This window comes from Microtus oregoni, unplaced genomic scaffold, assembly GCF_018167655.1.
Source record: "Microtus oregoni isolate MIOR12 unplaced genomic scaffold, Mior012 000112F_000, whole genome shotgun sequence".
NCBI lineage: Eukaryota > Metazoa > Chordata > Mammalia > Rodentia > Cricetidae > Microtus > Microtus oregoni.
The window spans coordinates 151112-175966 of record NW_024544730.1 but is presented as its reverse complement, the minus strand read 5'-3'; the positions used below and the strand labels follow the sequence as shown (position 1 = coordinate 175966).

At 46.4% G+C, this 24855-nt stretch overlaps 1 protein-coding gene across 2 annotated transcripts; it reads left to right on the top strand.

The window, feature by feature from the left end:
- Positions 1 to 1717: 1717 nt before the first annotated feature.
- LOC121443689 (ubiquitin-like modifier-activating enzyme 1) lies at positions 1718 to 23209 on the top strand. Of its 2 annotated transcripts, none has more exons than XM_041645495.1 (26): positions 1718 to 1815; positions 9107 to 9223; positions 9344 to 9402; positions 9501 to 9669; positions 9758 to 9892; positions 10770 to 10876; positions 11112 to 11202; positions 11302 to 11434; positions 11929 to 12026; positions 12305 to 12451; positions 12565 to 12741; positions 12850 to 12954; positions 13041 to 13121; positions 13354 to 13509; positions 16049 to 16214; positions 16341 to 16537; positions 18666 to 18730; positions 18952 to 19147; positions 19762 to 19836; positions 19958 to 20147; positions 21083 to 21171; positions 21406 to 21498; positions 21623 to 21814; positions 22186 to 22287; positions 22397 to 22497; positions 22676 to 23209. In XM_041645495.1, exons 2-26 carry the CDS (start codon positions 9107 to 9109, stop codon positions 22809 to 22811), a joined length of 3177 nt encoding a protein of 1058 aa, XP_041501429.1. In that variant the 5' UTR covers positions 1718 to 1815; the 3' UTR covers positions 22812 to 23209. The 2 variants fall into 2 exon arrangements, with proteins under 2 accessions (XP_041501429.1, XP_041501428.1); XM_041645494.1 differs by lacking the exon at positions 1718 to 1815 and adding an exon at positions 4275 to 4494.
- The last annotated feature ends 1646 nt before the right edge of the window (positions 23210 to 24855 follow it).

Genomic DNA, 24855 nt, shown 5'->3' with positions numbered 1-24855 from the left:
AGCCTAGGAGTCCTAGGTTAAACCATATATCTTAGGTGAGCAGGGATTGTACCATTTGGTTTTATGTAAATTCATGTAAGACTTTGCCTAAGTTCTTAGAAACTATCACTATTGTTAAGGGATGTATGGTTTTATATATAATAGTTACTTTAAGCTCTGTATACAATGTATAGTCAATCATACTGTTATATAATTTACACAATGCATTAAATATAAGATACATTAGATAGAAACAGATGTAAAGCATTTACATATTAACATTTGCAGCTGGGCATGGTGGTACATGCCTGTAAGCAATCCCAGCACTTGGTGGAAGAAGCAGGAGGCTCCTAAATCCAAGATCAGCCTGGGTTGTATAGCAAGTTCCAAGCCTGCCTAAATTGCATAAGGAAATCCTGTTCAAGGAAAACATGCTGCTGTTTCTCAAGATAGAATATTGTTCTATGAGGGTAAGGAAGAAGTGCCAACACCTCGCCCACATCTTGATCTGCACAAACGGAAAAAAAAAATGAATGAACGCTTTTGGTCACCCGAGTCTCAGCCTTCCCGTGCTTAGGTTGGATGTATCTTCTAATCTGGAGGCACTATCATGTTCCCTTTTCTTTTCCCACCCTCACAGAGTACACAGCTCTAGGAAATAAACCCAGGCTTACATTTTCCCATCTTCTAGGGGCTGATGCCCACCACGTGCACCAGGCATTAGCGGGACAGGACTACCACTCCCAGCATGCATCGCGCATTGGGGTCGTACCACAATCTGTAGGGGATATATGGACCTCAAACCAGCGCCAGAGACACAGAAGCAGGGAGAACGCCCCTCTATTCAGGCATCTATGGTACACCCCAGACCCGGCCCTCTAAGGCCCCGCGCTTCCGAGCTCGCGCAAACTCTAGTTCTTTTTGCCCGACGGAGGTGGTTTGCTCTTCCGTTGCCCTGTGGCTTCGGCTTATCTCCTGAAGGAAGGCGAAGCTTCCGCCCAGCACTGGGGGTGAGCGGGAGCAAATTGCCCTCAAGCCCCTGGACTGCATTTGGAAGAGGGTGCTTCCTTAATATCAACTTCAGGGATCCCGAATGGGCATATTTGGAGGTTTTGGGGCCCGGGTGGCATTCAGAAGGTGTCTGCTTTTGAGGAGACCCTTAGGAGACAGTTCTTGGGGACTTGGGTGGTATTTATTAGTCTGCTTTATGAGGGTAGTTCTCAGACGCAGACTTGAACCCCTTGGAAGCAGGGGTTAGGGGGCGCTTAGGGAGGCTCAGGGTCTGAGTATGAGTACTCTGTCAGTGGGCAGGATTTTCGGGCTTCCCAAGAGGAGAGAAGTTTGAAGTTACTAAAGTCAAAGCGGGGGAAGGGGGGTTGGGGATGGCTTGTCTTAGCACCGGACCGGGTGACAGTAGGAAGGTTGCACCACCGACGTGGCACTGTAGTATAAATGCCCTTTGTGACCTCTGACTAGGTGCTGAGGTCTGCACGGTTGGTTACCCTGGGCTGTGAGACCCGGACACATTAGGGGCCCAGACGCCGGGAGAGGAGCCTCTCAACCGAGGCTGGTAAAGACTCTCTGCCGGGCTCTTCTGAGCGGACTTCCGAGCGGACGTAGAGCTACCGAGCGGTACTTTGGTTGCCGCTTTATTCATTTATGAGGGGTGGGGCTGCGGTGCGAACCCTCTTTCGCACCTGGTCCACTAGAAGTGTCAGCTTATGAATTACTCTCTAGGGGGCGGATCAACGTGCGGAAGGGGCGTGTTGACGGGGTATCCCGAAGTCTGCCTCACAAACTAGACTTTATTGATAATCCATACAATAATCTGTGAAGGTGAGTAGCGCCCCAAGGGTATTTTAAAAAGCTTTTCTACTCTGCGTCATTTATGAGGGGCGTGGCCTTTACAGCTTCTGCTGGGTCCGCAGTTAGCTTTCCCTCACAGGTTCCTGGATTTAAACCTGGCATCTATCGGAGATGATGCCGTGGGTATTATTCATGCCTTATGTCTCAGTAATTCTAGGTTCCTAACCAAGACTCTGAATTGAAATCCCATCCATCTTTACTTTTGTGGATCTCGGGCAAGTCTTTTTCGGAGCCCAAAAAGTGGGTATTTAGGATAATAAGAATAGTTTACACCCATTTAGTTACTTTAATTAACCATTTTATCTTCACAACTTCTCAAAAGTAGGTTTCATCCTACTTCATAGATGAGGAATCTGAGCCATAGGACAGGTAAGTAATTTGTCCTAAAGTAGCACAATGCGTGGCTAAACTAGGATTCAAATCTGACCTGTCTGGTTTCAGAGTTGGATAATGCCCTTCCCCAAACCAAATTAATGGCACTATTTCTGGTGGGCTCCATGGTACTCATATCCTCCGTCCCTCTCTCCTACTCCTTTCTCCAGGCTGTCAGAGAATTAGGGACCTGCCTGCCTCAGCCTGCCAAGTATTGTGGAATTACAAGGAGTAGTTGGGACACTGACTGAGGCAGGAGGATCTCTTGAATAAGGGTGTTTGAGACCAGTATGGTCCTTTCTTTCTTCCCCTTCATCTCCCCTCCCTCTGCTCCCTTTCCCTCCTCTCTGCTCTCTCCCCTCCTCTCCCTTCTCTCTATTCTCCCTCTTCCCTCTCTGTGTGGCTATGTATCTATATCCCTTTCTCCAGGGTCTCTTTCCCTAGACTTGCTGGGTACTAGTGATCCTCCTGCCTCAGCCTGCCAAGTACTGTAGAATTACAGGAATCCTACTAGCGCACCCCAGAAAGAGCCTGTCTTTTAAGAAACAGTGTTGCTACTGCTCAGGTTAATTATATGGTATGTGTGTCAGGCACTGTTTTATTTACTGAAATTCAATCACAGGGTAATTTCTTGTTCTTAATTTCTGTTTTCTAGATCTGAAAACATTCAAGTGGATACTTCTGCAATGACTAGATATAGCCTCACACATAAGTAATTTTAGATTAATTCAAATATGCTTACATATTAACTTTAGTTATATATATTTGAAAATTGTTACATTGCCTTGTAGCAGCACTGCTCAAAGATCCTTTCCATACTCATTTTCATGACACATTTTATCAATCTGAGTTGGATAGATTTTTTTGAAGTGGGGTTTGGTGTGTTTTGTTTTGTTTTTTGTAGTACTATGGATTGAACCCAGGGTGTAGGGGAAGTACTTTATCCGTAGCCTACATCTCCAACCTGAGGTGAATTGATTTTATTACTGTCATTGTCTATCAGAGGCATGTAGTGAGTCTGGATTTAGTTGGGACAAGATAATCCCCTAAATGGCCAAGGATAAGGAGCAAGGACTGTGCTCCCCTCAGGCTTCGCAGGGTTATCCCCTATGACACATACCTTGACTGTTACCTCATAATCTGTGCTTGCTGGGCAGGGCCGACAAGCTTGGCTGGGAGGCTGCCCACAAGCCTCACAGAATTTGTCCTTTTGTTGAGACAGGGTTTCATGGTCGAGTCCCCCAGCTTTCATCTCCCTTAGTATAATGCCGGGATTAATAGGCATATGCCACTATGCATGTACTACTTGGGTGCGACCTTTCTTTTAGTACACACACACACCCTATACCCTATACAGGGTCTATGTATAGCCCTGGCTGTCCTGGAACTCCCTCTGTAGACCAGACTGACCTCAAACTCAGAGATCTGCCTGCCTCAGCCTCCGTAGTGTTAGGATTAAAGGCGTATACCATGACCCCCCCCCCCCCCTTCCATGCAACCTTCCTTAAGTTTTCTGTTTCCAAGTTGAGCAGCCACAATAGCATTATTCAGTATTCAGGAGCCAAGGGAGTGCATATTCCCTGCAGTAGCCCCATTTCTTGCTTACTGGGTATTAGATGGAGCAATAAGGGAGGCCTGCCTCTTTTGTTTCACCCCACTGAGCGTTTTGCATTATTCATGAGTAAGATGTCGCTTTGGTCTCCTTGATTCCCGGCAGCAGCAAGAACATTCATTATTCATGAGCATGGGGTGTGATTGCCATGCTTTAACATCTACTTTCTGGTTGCCTGGTCTTAGTAAACCATCAGGAAGAATGGCCTTGAGATCCTTCCTTGGTTTCTTTGACAGCTTAGCTGCAGTTATTCTTTATTCATAGCCCATGAGGCGTGGCCTCCTGCTCTACCTGTTTTTCTAGTTACTGCCTCTGGAGCCACTTGGTGGAGCTGTTCTTCTCATTACAGAAGTCCCAAACTGGGCAGGCAGGGAAAATACATGATTCATGAGTGGGCGCGGTCCGCTTGCATCCGGGTTTCTGGGGGTGGGGCTCAAGGTTTTGTTCCGGCCTTGGGCTCTGCCGCCGCCATCTTGTGTCGGCTGCTGGCGTGAGGGAGGTGGCAGGGAAGGACCACAACCACAGCGGTCGGGGAGGAGAAGGCGGCGGTGATCCTAGCTGGCCCAGGTGGCAGGAAGGAGGAGGAGAAAAAGGACGGTGGCGGCCGAGCTTGACTTCGGCTCCTTGAGGAGTTGGCGGCGGCGCGACCCGGGGAACCGGCATTGGTAATAGCTTTTCTCTGCACCTGGCTCGAAGCAAGCTCTTGGGAGGGTCCCTGCTGGCTCTCTGCCAGCCCTCTGTCTGCGGTGTGGATGATATCAGCCATCACTAGACAAGCGGGTGTGGGGGGAGTACAAATCCTGGGGCAGGGTGGATCATTTCTGTCGTGGACCACCCTATTCCCTTGGGCTCTGAGATCTGACCTTGACGTGAGATGACCCCCCATCTCGGCTTCTGGAGATTTCCAGCTTAACATCTATAACGAGATGTCTTGATCCCGTCCTGCGCTTCCTATCAGAACTCCCGACAGTCTCCCATAAAGGCAGAGAAATTCAGCATTACAGCTTGTAAAAGCCGTCCATACTTGTGTGCTATTATAGATTGTCCCAAGCCCTGAAATCTCCCTTGGGACTCCTCCCAGTCCTTCATTATTTGCTCTCATGGCTTAAGAGGGGCCAGACTTAAGAAAGGCTCCGCATGGCCTTCATTTCCGAAAGAGCAGTGTTGTCTAGCATTTTCCTCCAGAATCTCCCCCTCCCCCCAGGATACTATCTGTCCGTTGAGCTGCCATCTGGATTAGACCGGGTGAAAAGCAATCTGCCTGGCCTTCCTGTGGAGACTCATTCCCACATTAGAGGTCTCCCAATGCCGCCTTGACATAGCATCATCGTGCTAACCTGGCATTCTTAGATGCTTTAGCATCTCCCTTTAAGAGGCTCCGTTGATTCCTAGGATCTGCCCTTAGAGACTTTGCCTGCTTTTAAGTATTCATTTTTCATGCTCCCGTTATTCTTCGGCTGTCCCCTCAATAGGCCTCATCTTTTTCCCCATCAGCCATCCTTAACCTCCAGTATCTTTCCTCTAGAGCCTCTCAAGGGACTAGACACTAGGGAGGACCTGTTTGGACACAATTCTCCATCAGTAATCTCCTGCTACCATCTACTCTTTCAGACCCTGTTGATTTGTAACCTCATCTGCCAGACAGTCTCATCCTAGACCCAACTTCTGCCTTCAAAAGCACATACCAGAGTAGCTTCTCTCCTTATAATTCCTTAATCTAACAACAGGCGTCAGAATCTGCCCTTATCCTTTTAAAGGTTCTTAGCATCTTCATTCAGGAAGTCTCAGCTTTTGCTTTTGGCCTCACTGAACCCCACTATTACTGTCAGATACCCCTTTCTCCAATAGGCCTACTATCCTCCACCAGAGTAGAAAACTTTAATATCTATTTATTGAGTCATGGAGTCACAGAATTGGCTGGAGAAACCTAACTCCACTTGGAGATTTAGCCAGGATTTGCTTGGTAACCTTTATTTTTATAATTATTATTTTGAGACAGGGTAGCTGTGGCTGCCATGAAATATATAGATACATAGACCAGGCAAGCTGCAAATTCTTAGAGACCAGCCTACCTCTGCCTCACTAGTGCTGGGATTAAAGGTGTGCTCCACCATCCTCAGCATTTAGTAACCTTTTTAAGGCTTAAGCTATCTAAAACTTATCTGCCCTTTTCCACCCTATTAGAGCAGCTTTGTTGCCTTTTAGAACAACACAAGGCCTTTGTTGCTCCATTAGAAATCCCTCTTCAACAGTGTGCCCTCAGAGACCTCTCCTAGCTTCTTCACACTTAATCTAATGGCTTCCTGGCGCTCTAGTGTCAGCATGGAGACCTTTCTGTGAATTCCCATTATTTTTGGCGAAGGGTTTCTATCACTGGAATCTGAGACTCTTTCGACCCCAGCACCTTCCTGCAGTAGTCTCAGGTTCTGCATTCTCCCACTTCTTTCTAGAGACCCAAGGTTTAAGTCTTTAAGACTTTGCCCAGTGCCCCTGGTACTTGTAAGGCCTGCTGAGGTCTCATTTGGGTCTCTTTTCCTGTCTCCTTCAGAGCTCCTTGAGCTCAATCACTTCCCAGTGCCTTTCTCACACTCTCAAGGACTTCTCAGCTAACACCTCCCAGGAAGCCTGACCTGCCCCAGCATCCTCCCCAGTACTGTAGCTTCTTGGAGTTATTCAGCTGGTTCTGTGCCTCCTAAGCCTACCCCGGGTTTCCCCTGCTCAGCCTATCTCTGTTTTGGGCTTCAGTCATCGGTTTGGAGACCCCAGGTAAGTTTTGAAATGCTTTAATTTCAGCTTTGCCAAGCAAGTTATGGAAGATATATCATATCCCAACAGAGAAGGCTAAGTACATGTTGAGAGAGAGAGACAGAGAGACACGATGTGGATTTGAGGTTTTTGGTTTTCTTTGAATGGGGATGGGGGAATCTTTAGCTCTTATCCAGGGGTCCCTGCCTCAGATTCCTCCCACTTGATAAAATCTGGCAATTGAAATGTCCCTTTTTATTTTCTTTTTCGAAATGGGTTCTCACTGTGCAGCTCACACTGGCCTCAAACTTAGTCTTCCTGCCTCTGCCTCATAAGCACTGGGGTTGCATGCATGTACACCTGGCTTCGAAGTCCACTTTTGAATAGTCATCCCAACCGTGCTTAGACTCTTGCTGCCTGCCAGCACTAGGGGTGGAGAGGTAAAAGGTCTGATAAAGAGTTCTCTGGCCCTGGGTCTTGACTGATGTAGGGAGTAGAGAAAGCATATGCCCTGGACAAACCAGTTGCTGACAAGGCAAGGGAGATAACTAAGTACTGGAGGCCGCTGTGGGAGCCTGGGGAGGAACTCATGTCCTAGGGTCCCTGAGTTTTGAAACCACGGAATTAAGCCTCATCAGGAGGGCAGTTCCTTTTCTCTCAACTTTTGGAGAAACTTGACTTAGAGGAAATGAAATCTCATGCCAAGTCACTGCCAGTAAATGGAAAGTAGGAATTGCTTTTGTCTTGCTCCTGACTTATCAAGCCTCTTCCTACCCAGATTGGATCTAAGCATTCCCAGCAATTTCTCTGACAGACTTTGGCTCTAGGCAGCCTCCTGCCTCCCCTCCTCTCCCTTTCTTTACCTTCCATCTCTGAGCAGTCTGGGCTGGACCCAGAGCCAAATACTGACACTGCTCATCTAAGAAAATCTCACAAACTGCTACCAGCTGCATGATACTTGGGCTAGTGAGGGGAGTTCCTCAAGCTTTCACTTTCTATTTCTCATAGGAGCATAGGGTTATGTAGTTCACAGGCATTGTTAGAGTAAGACAAAGCCCTTTACTCTTGCGACTGATGGGGTAGATGGTAGGGAGCGCTTGTCATTGTGTTCATATTAGAAAGTGATAGTGCCAAGATGGAATCTTAGGTATGTTGGCAGCAGTTGGTGGTATTGAGGGTCAGAAAAGGCTTCAGAGTCAGAGCAGTTGTGTGGGTAGAGGACAGGGTATAAGCAAGTACTCAGTGCTTTGAAGAACCATTGGGCCTGAAAAATGATTCTAGGTTCTATCTTTTATTTACGAGCATCTGAGTCCACCACCGCTAGATTTCACTTCCAACAGCAGGTTATATTGGTGGTGGTTTTCCTGCCCTCTGGGATCTAGTGTGTTACTTGACCATGTGAGCTCAGGTTTTCTCATTTGTTCAACAGGGACCTTAAATCCTGCCTTGCATGATTTCATGCTAATACAATTGAGAGCATGAAACTTGCTAGCTCTGAGAAGTGGCTTGGACTTCAGAGTCATTGGATCTGCTCTGATCTCAGTTCAACCACTCCGAGTAGGAATTTTGGTCAAGTCACCAAACATCCCTGAATGAAGTTTTTTCTTCCATGTGCCCTGGGGTAAATAGTAGTAGTGCAATTCCCACAGGGTTGCCCTGAGGACAGACAGCAACAAGGCTCATTAAAGTGCTTAGTGTGGCCTCTGACCTGCTAACCTGTTGAAGGACTTCACATGCAGAAGAGACTTTAGTTAGAAGTGTGCATTTTCTCTCTTCCAGCAGCCTGTTTTATTGGCCTGGGTTGTTTTCTACCCCTAAGACTGGGAAAAGGGCAGGACTTTAAGCTCTGCCCTGAGCCCCACTAGGGCCTATGGTCTGCATCTTTTCTCATATCAGCAACACCCTGGAACTATATTAAAGTGAGGGAACAGCTCCATATGATACCTATAAAGGGGTCAAGATTTAAAACCTGAATACTTCCTAAGTCCACATCTGTTCTCTGACAATGGTTTTTTACTCCATAGGATTGGAGCCTTTCCCTTATGCTGGGCTAGGGAGAGACAAAATGACTTAGCACTCAGCTGTGTGGATTTGCAAGCCAAACCACCTGGTTCAAATCTTGGGTCTGACAGCGGTGTGAACCTGGGCAAGCCACTTCATCTCTCTGGGCCAGTTTCTTTTCTTTTTGGTTTTCTGAGACAGGGTTTCTCTGTAGCTTTGGAGCCTGTCCTGGAACTAGCTCTTGTAGACCAGGCTGGTCTCGAACTCACAGAGATCCACCTGCCTCTGCCTCCCGAGTGCTGGGATTAAAGGCGTGCGCCACCACCGCTCTGCTACCAGTTTCTTTTTTAAAGTAGATTTGCTAATACCTAAGTCTTCTCCAATTATTACCAGTAATAAACAGGAAAAAAAAATAGTTCAAGGCCAATCAGGGCTACACGGTGAGACCCTGTATTTAAAACAAACAAAAAATACCAGAAAAATATCCCCATGTATCCTAGGCTCACCTCTTTCCTGCCATTTTTCCTCTAGATGTCCAGCTCGCCGCTGTCCAAGAAACGTCGCGTGTCCGGGCCTGATCCAAAGCCGGGTTCTAACTGCTCCCCTGCCCAGTCCGTGCTGTCCGAAGTGCCCTCAGTGCCAACCAACGTGAGTACCTTCCCATGAAAACTAGCTGGCATGATGATGGGGTGAGGAGTCTTATTGCTTTCCATTTTAATACCCCACTTGTGCTTGTTATCTTGAATCTTTTCTTGCTCTCATCCCCAGGGAATGGCGAAGAACGGCAGTGAAGCAGACATAGACGAGGGCCTTTACTCCCGGCAGCTGTAAGTTAGGCCTAAGTCTGCCTGAAGTGGGAAGGGGTACTGAAATACTTGGATCAGGTGGGCTGGACAGTGACCTGGAATCTCTTCTAACTTGACAGGTATGTTTTGGGCCATGAGGCAATGAAAAGGCTCCAGACATCCAGCGTGCTTGTCTCAGGCTTGCGGGGCTTGGGTGTGGAAATTGCTAAGAACATCATCCTTGGTGGGGTCAAGGCTGTCACCCTACATGACCAAGGCACTACCCAGTGGGCTGATCTCTCCTCCCAGGTACCTCTTCCCAACATTTTTTTCCAAGCAGCAGCCTTTGTGTGCCACAACCATCTCACTTTTATCCTTCTGTCACCCCCTCTTGCAGTTTTACCTTCGAGAGGAAGACATCGGTAAAAATCGGGCTGAGGTATCTCAGCCCCGACTTGCTGAACTCAACAGCTATGTGCCTGTCACTGCCTACACTGGGCCTCTGGTAGAGGATTTCCTTAGTGGCTTCCAGGTACTTGGCCACCGCAAAGTTTCCTGCTTGATTTTCTTGGAACTCATCTGTGGTATTTTTTGGTACTATTCACTATTTAATGAGCTGTCTGAGGTATCAGAGAGGATGCAGGAAAGGTGAGACCCTGGGCCTACCTTTTGGGGAAAGATGTGGACACACCACTTAAACAACATAGTAGTTATGAACAGACTGGAGGCAAACTGTCCGGCTGTGTCTAGCTCTTCTAGTGTAACTTTAGGCAGCTCACTTAGATCCTGGACCTTACTCTTTCCATTTCAAAATAGGAAACCCAACAGTACTGATTTCATGGGGTTCCTCTGAGGGTTAAGAATGAAGAATAGCAATTTGGATACAGGGAAAGTGGCATGGGCATTTACTGATTTTAAAAAGTCTAGGCTATGAGAGCTAAAAGTCTGCCCTGTAGGGCTAAGGTCCTCAGGGGTCAGTGCTGCAGCATCAGCAATCTGACACAGTTGTAGGAGCTCATCCTGGTAGGCACGGATGGATGTTCCTGGAGAAGGTGGAGAGCAGTTTCAAAACTTGGGGTGGAGTGGGCAGCATCTTGAGAGCCACCAACAGATAGGTGTGGTATGAGTGAACACAGACTCTGGCTGTAGGTAGTTTTGCCCTGCCTATGTCTCACGGGGCATGGCAGGGTTGTAGGCAGTTAGCAAACAAGTGAGTCAGCTATTCTGCAGTCTGTACCTAGTACCGCTACCTTTCCCAACATGCTCTAAGCCTTTGTTTTCTCGTTGCTGTCTTTCCCCCTCACTGAGTCTGCTCCCCAGAAGGTCTTTATGAGAGAGGCCTAGAGGACCAGGGAGAACCTGGACAATTCTAGTTCTGGGCTCTTGACCTGGGCTTTATTTCTCCACAGGTGGTGGTCCTTACCAACAGCCCCCTGGAAGACCAACTACGAGTGGGTGAGTTCTGTCATAGCCGTGGCATCAAGCTAGTGGTGGCAGATACACGAGGCTTATTTGGGTGAGTGCCCTTTTCCATGCCTCTCCCCACAAACTTTCCTAGGCCAAAGACCCTTATCCCTCTTTTGCCACTCAAGTTTTATATTCTGTGTGTTCACCTCTTCCTGTGTGACATTAGTACTGTTACATCCCCATTGTGATGTGCCAGGTTTCCTCAGCAGTATCCACTGTACCTTGAAGGATGCCTGGGGGCTTTTGTGGGCCTCAGGCATCAGTCCTCTTGCCACTCTATACAGGCAACTTTTCTGTGACTTTGGAGAGGAAATGGTCCTCACAGATTCCAATGGGGAGCAGCCACTCAGTGCTATGGTTTCAATGGTGACCAAGGTAAGGAGGCCATCCCCAGTGGTCCTGGAAGACAAAAAGGCAATGACAGTTCTCTCTGTCTTCTCTTATTCCTTAACTTGCTCGCTCCTTTTTAACCAGGACAATCCCGGTGTGGTTACCTGCCTTGATGAGGCCCGACATGGATTTGAGAGTGGTGATTTTGTCTCATTCTCAGAAGTCCAGGGCATGATCCAACTCAATGGCTGTCAGCCCATAGAGATCAAAGTACTAGGTGAGCTGGGACTATGGGGGCACCTTAGGGTCTTGCAGATCAAAGGGAGGAGTTTCTGAGTTAAGAGTGAGGGGAGCCATAGCCTGAGTATCTGAGGTGGTTCAGAGAATCAGGGATCCCACCAGAGCTGATGGGCATGGGCGAGAAGGACCAATTATGTTTGAGTTGTTAGTAGGAGCATGGGCCTCTGGGATCTATCTGAGTTGAGGTGAAAGAGCCTCCTGTATTTTGAACAGAAGATCTGCTCATGTTTAAGCTGGTTTGGGTAAAACAGCACCAGTATAGACTTGGGGTCAGGGACACAGGCTCTCATGGGGTCTGAACTTATTCTGGGGCAGAGGAGATGGTTTCTGATCTCACGAATGGGGCCTGGGGTTGAAAGATAGTACCTGGCGTCTGCACTGGGTCAGGCAGGCATTTTTTTTTCTTGTCTCTTGAGTTGTGTGGACTTTAAGGAGGGTATGTAAGACTGACAGCCTCCCTATCCACTCTAGGTCCTTATACCTTTAGTATATGTGACACCTCCAACTTCTCTGACTACATCCGTGGAGGTATCGTCAGTCAGGTCAAAGTACCTAAAAAGATTAGCTTTGTGAGTATTGGGTACAGTGGTTCTTGGTGGGTGGTTCTAGACCAGTGGTTCTCAACCTTCCTAATGCTGCAACCCTTTAGTACAGTTCCTCATGTAGTGGTGACCTCCCAACCATAAAATTATTTTGTTGCTACTTCATAACTGTAATTTGGTGCAGTTACAATTTGTAACATAAATATTTTTGGAGATAGAGGTTTGCCAAGGGGTCATGACCTACAGGTTGAGAACCACTGCACTAGACTGTTTCAAATTCTCTGCTCCTTTCTTCTCATTTTTAGAAATCCTTGCCAGCATCACTGGCAGAGCCTGACTTTGTAATGACTGACTTTGCCAAGTTTTCTCGCCCTGCCCAACTGCACATTGGCTTCCAAGCCCTGCACCAATTCTGTGCACAGCACAACCGACCACCTCGACCACGAAATGAGGTGGGTAGGTGGGCCAGCAGCAGAATAGAAATCCTTGGTGTTAAATGCCCGCCATACCTCTGCCTGTCCACTGTCCATCTCCTGACAGTAGCCTATTTCCTTTGCCCTACCAGGAAGATGCAACAGAACTGGTGGCCCTAGCTCAGGCTGTGAATGCTCGGTCCCCACCTGCAGTACAACAGGACAACTTGGATAAAGACCTTATACGGAAGCTAGCTTATGTTGCTGCTGGGGACCTGGCACCCGTAAATGCTTTCATTGGGGGCCTTGCTGCCCAGGAAGTTATGAAGGTTAGCAGGGTGGGAATGGACTGGGTTTTGCCTTTCCTTTATTATTTGCTATCCATATGTACTGGGGTCTGCTTATCACTGATCACTTCCTTTTTCCTTCTCCACTAGGCCTGCTCTGGGAAGTTTATGCCCATCATGCAGTGGTTATATTTTGATGCTCTTGAATGTCTCCCAGAAGACAAAGAGGCTCTTACAGAGGATAAGTGCCTCCCGGTATGTGAATGGACTGGAAGGAAGGCATTATCTGGGGTGTTTCTGGGGAAGCTTCTCTCTGACCCTCCTCACTTTATATCCCCCAGCGTCAAAACCGTTATGATGGGCAAGTAGCTGTATTTGGCTCAGACCTTCAAGAGAAGCTGGGCAAGCAAAAGTACTTCCTGGTGAGTGACCTCATTGGACACCTAGCATGTGCACCTCCCTTGGTCTCTGGCCACTCCCTCTGGGGTTTTCTTTTGCATTCTGTAGGGGGGTGTCTTTACAACCCTGGGACTAAATATGTGGTACTAGATCTTTTTGCTCAATCCTGTTGTCTTCTGCAGGCATGAGGAATTTTATGGTTTATATCCGCTTGCTTTACCCTGACTTGCCTCTGTGTCTCTTGGATGTTTTTAGGTGGGTGCAGGGGCCATTGGCTGTGAATTGCTCAAAAACTTTGCCATGATTGGGCTAGGCTGTGGAGAGGGTGGAGAAGTCATTGTCACAGACATGGACACCATTGAGAAATCAAATCTGAATCGACAGTTTCTTTTCCGGCCCTGGGATGTCACGGTGAGATAAATGGAAGTAGAAGATGGAACTTTGACATCTCGCTTTTCTCCTTTTTCTTGTCCCCAGAATTTGCCCTTTTTGCCCTCTTGTTTCTGTCATTCATTTAGCCCTCATTCATTTTCATCTCTCCTCTGAGCCACCATCAAGTCAGTTTCTTTTTCATTCTTTTTTCTCTCAGTACTGAGAATTGAGTCTAGAGCTTTACAAATACTGGGTAGCTAGTTAAAGACTGCCATTGAGCTATAGCCCCTGCCCTTTTGTTTTGTCTTGTTTTTCCAGACAGGGTTTCTCTGTAGATTTGGAGCCTGTCCTGGAACTAGCTCTGTAGACCAGGCTGGCCTTGAACTCACAGAGATCCGTCTGCCTCTGCCTTGGAAGTGCTGGGGCCTAGCAGCCCCTGCCCTTTCATTTTCTTTTACTTTTTCCTTTTTTAAGAAGATTTATTTATTGCAAGCGTGGTGTGGCACGCCTTTAATCCCAGCACTCAGAAGTCAGAGGCTAGCAGATCTCGAGTTCCAGACAGCTGGGGCTGCACAGTGAGAAGACCCTGTCTTGAAAACAACAACAACGATATCTTTATTTATTTTATATGTGTGAGTGCATAGTGCCTGAAGAGAGTGTTGGATCCTTTAGAACTGGAATTTGGAGGTTATAAGAGGTTGTGAGCCATAGGATGTGCGTGCTGGAAACCAAAACTGAGTCCTTTGGAAGACCAACAAGTGCTCTTAACCACTGAACCATCACTCCAGCTCTTATCGGTGCTGCTCTGGAACAGTGTGTTAGGGGTTCCCAAAAATATTCCCAAACTCAGTGCCTGCCTAAGAGGTACTAGTGGCTGATTTTTTTTTACAGAAAAAGGACACAGTATAATCAGCAAAGGAAGAAAGGTTCATGGAGTTAAATCAGCAGCAAGTGTCTAAGAGTTATCTCCCAGTGGAGTTGCAGAAGATGGACTTCATTTCCCCAGTAACAAATATAACAATACACCTGAAAAGTTTCTAGCCAGGGAAGCTTGCCCATCTCTCTACCTAGGGCTTTTACTGGGATCTAGTTTCTTGACTCTAGGAGAAAAGACAGTGTTTAACATAAACCATACTGTTCACAAACAATTCAGGCACACTGAGCCATTATTATTAGGTAAAGGAGCGATGGGAACTTTTCCATAAAATCCAAGATCCTAGACTCCAACCAAGGGCCATTTTTCAAAGTAGGCCTCCTAAATGATGGCATTGTAGTCAGCCAGTAACTCTTCTCTGCAGTTTGAAACTGAGATATCAGAAATCTATGAGACCTTCTATAAGGCCAGTATCACTGCCCAGTATACCTGTTCATTAATTTATTCACTGAATAGTTACTTTAGGAGTTGTTATTGTACATACTTGAGGTACATTAAAGAATAAAATGAGGTAGGACATGGTGGCTCATACCTTTCATCTCAGCACTTGAGAGGCAAGCAGATCTCTGTCTTCAAGGCCAGCCTGGGCCACAAAGTGAGTTCCAGGACAGCCAAGTCTACACAGAGAAACCCTGTCTCAACAAACAAAAAGAAAGAGTAAAGGTGCTAGTGGAGGAAGGTAAGTAGTAAAGGGCGAATGCATAATAGATATAATACAGATACAGCTGGGCCCACAGATGCACACAGGCAGGCAGATCTCTTGAGTTGAGGCCAATCTGGTCTACAAAGTAAGTTCCATGACCATGACTTCATAGATCCTGTTTCCAAACAACAACCAAGTAACAAAGATACAATATAACAGTGAGATATGGAGTCAATGTTGGTACTTTGCAAAGTGTAAAAGAGCAAGCTGGGCTTGCTAGGGAGGTTAGTTTACAGATCTCATTAGTTCCTTAAGAAAGACCTCATCTCTGCAAAGCTGTGGTGAGTGTGGGGACTAGATGGTCTTCTGGTTGCTCTACTCTGAGAGGTCCTGGAAACCAATTAAGTTTACCTTGAGTGGGGATGAGAGCCAAGGTTCTAAGCAGAGGAGGGATGTGACCTGACTTTGCTTTCATAACACTTAATGCTTATTTGTCTAATATCTGGTTGTTTTGGGGAGAATCTCCAACCTGCTGCTCCCTAAAAGAATAGTAGGTATCAGTTAAACAGAAAGAGGTGGCTAAGCCGGGCGGTGGTGGCACACACCTTTAATCCCAGCACTTGGGAGGCAGAGGCAGGCGGATCTCTGAGTTCGAGGCCAGCCTGGTCTACAGAGCTAGTTCCAGGACAGGCTCCAAAGCCACAGAGAAACCCTGTCTCGAAAAACAAAAAAAAAAACAAAAACAAAAAAAAAAAAGAGGTGGCTAGTCCATTGTCTACAATGGATGCTTCCTTTTCCATCTCACTGCCACATGTGACTCAGCTCTGGCCCATGTGGCATTATTGTTCAATATCCTGCTAAACCAAGGAGCCTCCTGAACTTGGGCTGGTTCTTCTAACGTTAGATGACCGTTCAGGGGGACAGCTTTTTATGACCCTAAGTGAATCCACCAATAACTGAGTCCCACATTGTACCCTCAACTGTATCTCTTAACTTCACAGAAGTTAAAGTCTGACACGGCTGCTGCAGCTGTACGCCAGATGAATCCTTACATCCAGGTGACAAGCCACCAGAATCGTGTGGGTACTGACACAGAGCGCATCTACGATGATGATTTTTTCCTAAAATTGGATGGTGTGGCCAATGCCCTGGACAATGTAGATGCCCGTAAGTTTGAAGGCTGGTAAAGAAGGCAAGGGTAAAAGAGGGAGAGGCTGGGCCCTCTTGTTCTTTCCCAGTGTGCCTTTCCTTGTTTCCTGGCTATCACATCATTGTCCCTAACCTATCACACAGGCATGTACATGGATCGCCGCTGTGTGTACTATCGGAAACCACTACTGGAGTCTGGCACACTGGGCACGAAGGGCAACGTACAGGTGGTAATCCCCTACCTGACAGAATCCTACAGCTCTAGCCAGGACCCGCCAGAGAAATCCATTCCCATCTGCACTCTGAAAAACTTTCCCAATGCCATTGAACACACTCTACAGGTAAGTGGGCTCAGGGGAAGGGAGGAAATGTCTACCAGGCCCTTGACTTTTGAGTATCACAGGCTTAAGTATAAGACATGTTTTCTTCTACCTGGCAGTTGGCACTTCTGAAATGACTTATTCTTGTAATTTCTACTTTTGACTTTTTCCAGTACATAGACAGGTAAAAACCACTGCTGTTGGTAGGCATGGTAGCTCACCTGTAGTTGAGAGGCTAAGGCATGAGGACTGTGAGGTCAATGCCAGCTTGAATGAAAAGAAAAACAAAAGAATGATGAATACTGGAATGTCATTCCTTACCTAGGGTTAACAATATTTGCCATATTTTCTTAGATTGATATGGGCATGGTAGCATATGCCTTTAATCTCAGTACAGAGGTGGCAGAGGTGCTGAATTTTTGATTTCTGTTCATTACATGTTACACTCTAACAACTTAAGAGATAGTTCAACAGTTAAAAGCAGTGACTGCTCTTCCAAAGGACCTGAAATCAGTTCCCAGCAGGCACATGACTGTTCACAATGGTGTTAACTCAAGTTTCAAGGGATCTGATACCCTCCATGGGCACTGCGTGCATGTGGTGCCCGAACATAAACCCATACACATTAATTTTAAATTGGGACTGGAGAGATGGCTTCGTGGTTAAGAGCGCTTGCTACTTTTTATTTGGTTGGTTTTTTTTTTAAGACAGGGTTTCTCTGTAACTTTGGAGCCTGACCTTGAACTCACAGAAATCCACCTGTCTCTGCCTCCCAAGCACTTGCTACTCTTACAGAGGACCCATGTTCAGTTCCTAGTTACCTACACAGCAGCTTTTCCTCTTTGTTTCTTTTGAGACAGTGTCTCATGTGTTCCAGGTTGACTTCAAATTTAACTGTGTAGCTGAAGATGACCTTAAACTGACCCTTCTGCCTCCACTTCCCAAGTACTGGAATTAATAAGCATATGCTACCATGTCTAGCTCCAAAGCATTATTTTCTTGCTAAACAAAATAGTCATTTCCTTCACTCTCTTCTAGTTATTTGTCTCTAGCACATGATATTCAGGTTTCTCCATCAGCTGTGCAAAATGATGTCACAATGATAGTCTCTATATGATGCACATATGGAACAGTGCTGTATATAATGAAGCTAAAATGTTAAGTGACCACATCTATGTGATGGGCACCCAGGCCACAAGTATAGCTATGTTGCTATCAGAATTCTAGGTTCAGTGTTAGAGTCCACATATTGGGGAAGAGTAGAAATAGAGGGGTGGGGAAAGACCAAACCTACCTTTCATTTTCCCCTCTGACCCCTCTGTGGTTGTGTCAGTTTTGTGTGGCCACCAATTTTGTGGCCATGAACTTAACTTCTTTGTGCCTTATATTCTTCCTCTCTCTTATCTCACTGGGCTGTTTAACTGGCACCACTTTAAGTACACATAGGAAAGAGGATAGAGCCAATGTCTTATGCTAAATCCCTAGAGAATAGATAGGAATCATTGTTGGATTGAATCTATTTTTGTTTGTTTCCTTGCTTGCTTGTTTGTGTTTTGGTGCTGGAGACCAAACCTAGGACTTAGACAAACACTTGTCTACTCTTTTTTGTTAAGTCAGGGTTTCATGCAGTTGTTCCCAGCTTTGAACTGCTGCAAGTTCAGTTGCTGCAAATCTTGTGGGGTTTTTTTTGGGGGGGAGGGGATTTCTTTTCGAGACAGGGTTTCTCTGTGGCTTTTGGAGCCTGTCCTGGAACTAGCTCTTGTAGACCAGGCTGGCCTCAAACTCCCAGAGATCCGCCTGCCTCTGCCTCCCGAGTGCTGGGATTCAAGGCGTACGCCACCACCGCCCGGCTGCAAATCTTGTTTTTAAGTTGTAAAATGCACTTAGCCAATACGCATTTTTCATCAAGGTATAGTACACGTGTACAATTCTTGATGCTTTTTTTAACACATACATTAGGATAGTTATTTCTCAGATCAAGTTCAATGACTTAAATTTAAAGGTCAAAAATGAAGGAGTGGGGAAATTTAGGAGCTTCTCTTTCACAAGTTGCTGTGTATTTCCTACTTGGGTTACTTACCTATGATGACTCTCACCCGTGAAAACATTTTGTCCATCATTCTATAAAATCCATTTGTTCCATCTGCAGTGGGCCCGGGATGAATTTGAAGGCCTTTTCAAGCAGCCAGCAGAAAATGTTAATCAGTACCTCACGTGAGTAACTTACACACCCCACTCTCCTGCCTGCCAGCAAAGATATTCTATGCTTTTTCAGCTATCACCCTCAGCACTAGACACACTTTTCAAAGGACTCTTCACTTCTCATGCTGTGGGGGATCAAGACAAGCTTTCTGTGGAGAAAGTAAGATTGCCCTAGAGCCTACCTCAGGGCCCACTGTGTAAATTGCCCCTCGGCTCTTTTCACTCCCTAATAGAGACCCCAAGTTTGTGGAACGGACCTTGCGGCTGGCAGGTACCCAGCCTTTGGAGGTGCTGGAGGCTGTGCAGCGCAGCCTGGTGCTGCAGCGACCACAGACTTGGGGTGATTGCGTGACCTGGGCCTGCCACCACTGGCACACCCAGTACTGTAACAACATCCGACAACTGCTGCACAACTTTCCTCCCGACCAGGTAATGTTCATTCATGTATCCATGTGGCAGCATGCGTTTCCTTACAACCACGTGTTTGCTGCAGTCTCTTCAAGTGACTTCTCCCAGTTACTAATTCAGATGTGGCTGGTATCCAAGGCAAGAGATGTCAGAAGAATGATCTTCTTATTTCTTCCTTCATTTCTTGGAGCAAATTAATTGGTTCTCTTGCTGTTCCCCTTCACTGTGGTGTATAGGCTGAGTCTGACCTGATTTTTATCGGGGCTATAGTGAACCATGAAGCAGAGATTCAGGAGTCATTTATTCAAATCCCAGCTCTCTCTGAACTTGGACAAATCACTTCTCTCTGTTCCTTTCTTTAGCTTGAAGGAGGAATAGTTGTGATCTGATTCACTGGTATTTATAAATATTAAGTACATGTCTGGTGATTCAGTCCAGTCTGCTAAAGGGATTTGTGAAGAAAGTATTTAAGAATTTTGATGGTGGTTGAATCTCAGATGATTGACTCTAGCCCTCTTCAAGGACCCAGCCAAGAGTAGTGAGGTGGGGTGCATCCAGAGCCAAGATGACAAGTCAGGATTGCCAGAGTGGCCTTCATTTCAAGATCTTACTTCTGGAAACTTTCTTTGTTTTAGCTTACCAGCTCAGGGGCCCCATTTTGGTCTGGACCCAAACGTTGTCCACATCCACTTACTTTTGATGTTAACAATGTAAGTCTTCTTGTTGGGTTTTCCTGGGATTGGGTAAAGGATGGGCGGGTGGGAAGGGAAGGTGGTGGCTTCCTCTTCAAGGGCAGATGTATTAACCCTACTGTGCCCTGCTGTCCCCTAGACACTGCATCTGGATTATGTGATGGCTGCTGCCAACCTTTTTGCCCAGACCTATGGGTTGACTGGCTCTCAAGATCGAGCTGCTGTGGCTTCACTCCTGCAGTCAGTACAAGTTCCAGAATTCACCCCCAAGTCTGGTGTCAAGATCCATGTTTCTGACCAGGAGTTACAGAGCGCCAATGCCTCTGTTGGTGAGGGTGTTTGGCAATTTGGTCAGAAATCACTGTCCCTACCTGTTCCTAGCTTCCCCATTAGTCCTCTGTGACCTCACCTTACTTTGCACCTCCCTCACCTTGAAAGGAAGACAGTCTGTTGCGGGAGCAATCTCTCCCTCCCTTCCTCTTCTTTCCCATTCCAGCAACCAGGAAAACAAACTGTGTTCTTGCTTGGTGTGCATTTGCCTTGGTTTCATTCTTTCTTTGCCTCTCCTTGATGATCTGTTCATCTAGGGGGTATGATCTCCAGCAGGGCTTTCCACCTGATTCTTGCCCACTTTGACTCCTTCCATGTGTCCCATGTCTCCCCGTTCATGCATCCTTCCCACCCTGTTTCTCTATACATCTTCACCCATCATAATTTATAATTTATTCAGTCTCCCTGCCTTCCCTTTTAGATATCTGTGTTTATAGTTCTGTATACTACCCCTTCTGAAATACCTACTGCTATATATTTCCTTTAGTCTTTTCTTCCACCTCAAGATTCCTTCCGACTTTCTTCTCATATATTTCCTCCTATCTCACCTCTCCATATATTCTTCACCTTCCCCTCAGATACTTCTCATATATTCATGCTTGTGTACTTCCCTATGTTCCCATCATGTCTTCTGTGTCTCTATATACAGTATGTCCTCAAGACTGACAACCCCTTCTATCTGATCACTCCACCTCACGTCCACTTTCTCCTGTGATTTTTTTTTCTGCCCCTAGTATCTCTCCAGATCTTGATAGCCTCTTCTAGTCTTTTTCAGGTTTGCTCTGTTCTGCTCTGCTTTTCCCCTTTGTCCCTTCATTCTAGGATCTCTTTTTCTCTCTCCAAATTCTGTTTCTAACTGAATTTCTTTTGCCCTACCTAGGCTTTCACCCTCACTCCCTGCATCTAAAGGGCTGTGTTTTTTCTCTTTGTGCAGATGACAGCCGTCTTGAGGAGCTCAAAGCTACATTGCCCAGTCCAGACAAGTTACCAGGATTTAAGATGTACCCTATTGACTTTGAGAAGGTGCTTGGAAGGGGCCTTGGATAGGACAGTTGGGGTGAGCTAAGCATAGACAGGGTTATAAAGAATGGGGATCTAAGAATATAGAGCCAGTCCAGCCCTTCATGGTGATCAGATTCATGGGCAGCCACGTAGATTTCCTTCTGATCTGGGGGAGACCAGCAGGTAATTTGCATTGGAGGATACCTACATCCCAAGAGGCCAGGAAAACTTTTCATCTGATCTCCTCTTACTCAGGATGATGACAGCAACTTCCACATGGATTTCATTGTGGCTGCATCCAATCTTCGGGCTGAAAACTATGATATTTCCCCTGCAGACCGGCACAAGGTAAGGGGATTCTAAGCCTGATGTTCTACCATTTCCAGGCTTGAGTTTCTTATATCTGTGTCCTTCTTTAGACTTTCAACCTCTTACAACTTAGAACTAACATCTTCCTTGATCTGTTTCTCAGAGCAAGCTGATTGCAGGGAAGATTATCCCAGCCATTGCCACCACTACAGCTGCTGTAGTTGGCCTTGTGTGTCTGGAGCTGTACAAGGTGGTTCAGGGGCACCAACAGCTTGATTCCTACAAAAATGGTTTCCTGAACTTGGCCCTACCCTTCTTTGGGTTTTCGGAACCTCTTGCTGCACCTCGTCACCAGGTACATGCTCACATCAGAAGATGAGACTTGTAGTGGGTTACCCGGTCACTAGGTCAGAGTTCCTATTGAAATATACCTGCATGTTTTTTACAAGAGTACTAAGGTGTAAAGTATGTTTGGTATGTTGAAGGAATAACAGTCAGTAGATCAGAGTGATTGAGAAGATATGGGGTAGAAGATGAGAATAAGAATTTCTTCTTGTGGCATAGGACCTTCTCATTCAATTGTAAAGGTTTAACGCTTGTTACTCAGAGAGACTTTGAACAAAAGGTTCTGATCTGACTTACTGGGTTTGCATGAATGGGGGCAGGGAAAGCAGAGGGTTGGGACTTGTGGAATGGCCCATATCCTATTCTTTTCTTGCATTGCAGTACTATAATCAAGAATGGACATTGTGGGATCGCTTTGAAGTACAAGGGCTGCAGCCTAATGGTGAGGAGATGACCCTCAAACAGTTCCTTGATTACTTTAAGGTAAGGAAGGCCCTTTTTCCCTCTCATCCCACCTAGAGGATGGGATGTATAGATGATTTTTTTTGGCCTTCCCACCATCAGTGCTATTTTTCCCCCTTCTGCCCTCCAGACAGAGCACAAATTAGAAATCACCATGCTGTCCCAGGGTGTGTCCATGCTCTATTCTTTCTTCATGCCAGCTGCTAAGCTCAAGGAACGATTGGATCAGCCGTAAGTAGGCTATTGCCAGGCAGGCTGGGAAAAGCCCTGTGTTCCTTTCATTGGGTGGGGAGCCTCAGCTTGGAGGTGTTCTATTCTTACCCATCACCTTTCCTGTCCCCACCTACCTCCCTTCTTCTCTTGCTTTGTCCTCCTGGCCCTCTGCCCTTACCCTCACCCCTTTCCCTAGGATGACGGAAATTGTGAGCCGTGTGTCAAAGAGAAAGCTGGGCCGCCACGTGCGGGCACTGGTGCTTGAGTTGTGCTGCAACGACGAAAGTGGCGAGGACGTTGAGGTTCCCTATGTACGATACGCCATTCGCTGATCTCTGCATTTCCCTAAGCCCCAGTTCTTCCCCAGATCCCTTCCAGTACTAGTTCCCATTTGGCCTTTGGCAGTGGTCCATCTAGCCAAGCCTGGCATTCCCTTATCACCCAGCATCCCGAGACCCTCTCACTACTGCTTTGTACCTTGTTTGGAACCTAAATCCCAATAAAAAGATAATAACCCAGATATAGCCATCCTGGCTGTTTCCAGGGAAGAAAGGAACATCCTGGAAATGTCTGGTTCAGATAGCAGCTCAAAGAGCTACTCAAGCTACAAGCTTCCTGGGCAGAGAATAATGGGAGTTGATCTCTCTTGTCTATTCTATGTAACAGGCGTGGAGGTAGCAGTGAAGCTATATAAACAAGTACCTGGGTCTGTGTGATTTGAGTGATTTGAGCTGGGTTCAAACCCTGTGTTCTCCATGTCCTAACTGCTTCCATTCACAGTGAACACACTTAACAAATAAGACTGCAAAGGGCTAAGATAGCATATTTTTGGCATTTCATCCTTTGGGCAAATCCCTTCCCCAGTTTGAAGCAGCCAGGAATGCCTGTCCAGGTATTTTGAGTCCATGCTGAGGAGCCGTAAACAGCCAATCTAGGGAACACCGATGTCATAAGGCACACTGTAGTTTTTATGGGCATACTTGGCTAAGGACATCTGGAGAACACTGTGTCTCTTTTCTGCTTCATTCTGCTCATACCTTGAAGGTGCTCAGAGATACCCAGGCCTCCTACCTTCCAAAGAAGAGCTGGCTGTGGGGCCGGCCAAAGAGTAATTGATTAATGCAGGTAATAGCAAAAGGCTCATCAATGGCTCCACCAAGCCCAGAGCTGCTGTGCTACTTCCTTGTCTCAGCTGAGGGTTCCAAACAGTTGAAAACGCCAACCTTGCTGGGCAGTGGTGGCACGTGTCTTTAATCCCAGCACTCGGGAGGCAGAGGCAGGCGGATCTTTGTGAGTTCGAGACCAGCCTGGTCTACAATAGCTAGTTCCAGGACAGGATCCAAAGCCACAGAGAAACCCTGTCTCGAAAAACCAAAGAAAGAAAAAGAAAACGCCAACCTAGCTGGCCATCTCCATCCATGGTGGATGGGTTTGTTGTTGTTCCCAGACTTGGCCTAATTCCCATCATAACCTGTTCCCATATCTACCTCCTAAATCAGCTCCTGGCCCTAGGCAGTGTTTACTCTTGCCTACCTCTGTCCATACTTTTTTTTTTCTTGGCCTGATGTTTTGGAGTGAACTTATCCTTCCATATAGTTCCTTTTTAGTCCCTCATCATAGCACTTTGTATGACAGAGGTACTGTACCTCTGGTGTCTCATGGTGGTACCATCTGTTTAGAGTTTTCCTACTGTCAGCACATTACAGGCAAGCAGAAAATATACTATTCTTTGCACTGATTTTCTACCATCTCAGTTCCTTCATGGGCATCCTACATACTTTGTTTTCTACCTCTTTCGTTAAAACTGATTCTCTGGACATTTTAGTATCTTTACCAACACTACTCCTGGATGGATTGATTCTCTTATATATGATATCATTGTCCATTGATACCAACTTCTGAAACCATGGTCCACGCCTGTAATCCCAGTACTCTGGAGGTGGCCTGGGCTACATGAGACCAAAAAATTAGAACAGCTAGTTACCCACTAATCCTGGCTGTATCTTAGATCACTACCGTGCATACCATTTTACTGCTGTGTATATATCAATACAAAACCAGACTGGTCGGAAACAGGACTGCTCAGCAAACCAGTGTTGGGCCCCCTGTACTTAGCAGACTTAAGAGATAGAACAAGAGCTAGTGCTTCTTGTGCTGGAACTATTTGCCAGCCAATTACTCGACTATTTGTTTAATAGTGACTGTGCCACTATTATAGGTATTTGAGACATTAGCAAATAAAACATCTCTCCTAAGGCTTATAAAACTTACATAATACGTACAACTAACTAAAGCTGAAGGGCTGGAGAAATGCTCAGCAGTTAGTAGCACTGGCTGTTCTTCCAGAGGACCCTGGTTTGGGCTTCCAGCACCAAC

Excerpts from the sequence above, each read along its gene's own strand:
- LOC121443689 (XM_041645495.1), top strand. The coding sequence starts at position 9,107 with ATGTCCAGCTCGCCGCTGTCCAAGAAACGTCGCGTGTCCGGGCCTGAT. Across the intron at positions 9,893-10,769 it reads ATTTCCTTAGTGGCTTCCAG|GTGGTGGTCCTTACCAACAG; the intron begins GTACTTGGCCAC and ends ATTTCTCCACAG. Across the intron at positions 16,215-16,340 it reads CCTGGACAATGTAGATGCCC|GCATGTACATGGATCGCCGC; the intron begins GTAAGTTTGAAG and ends CCTATCACACAG.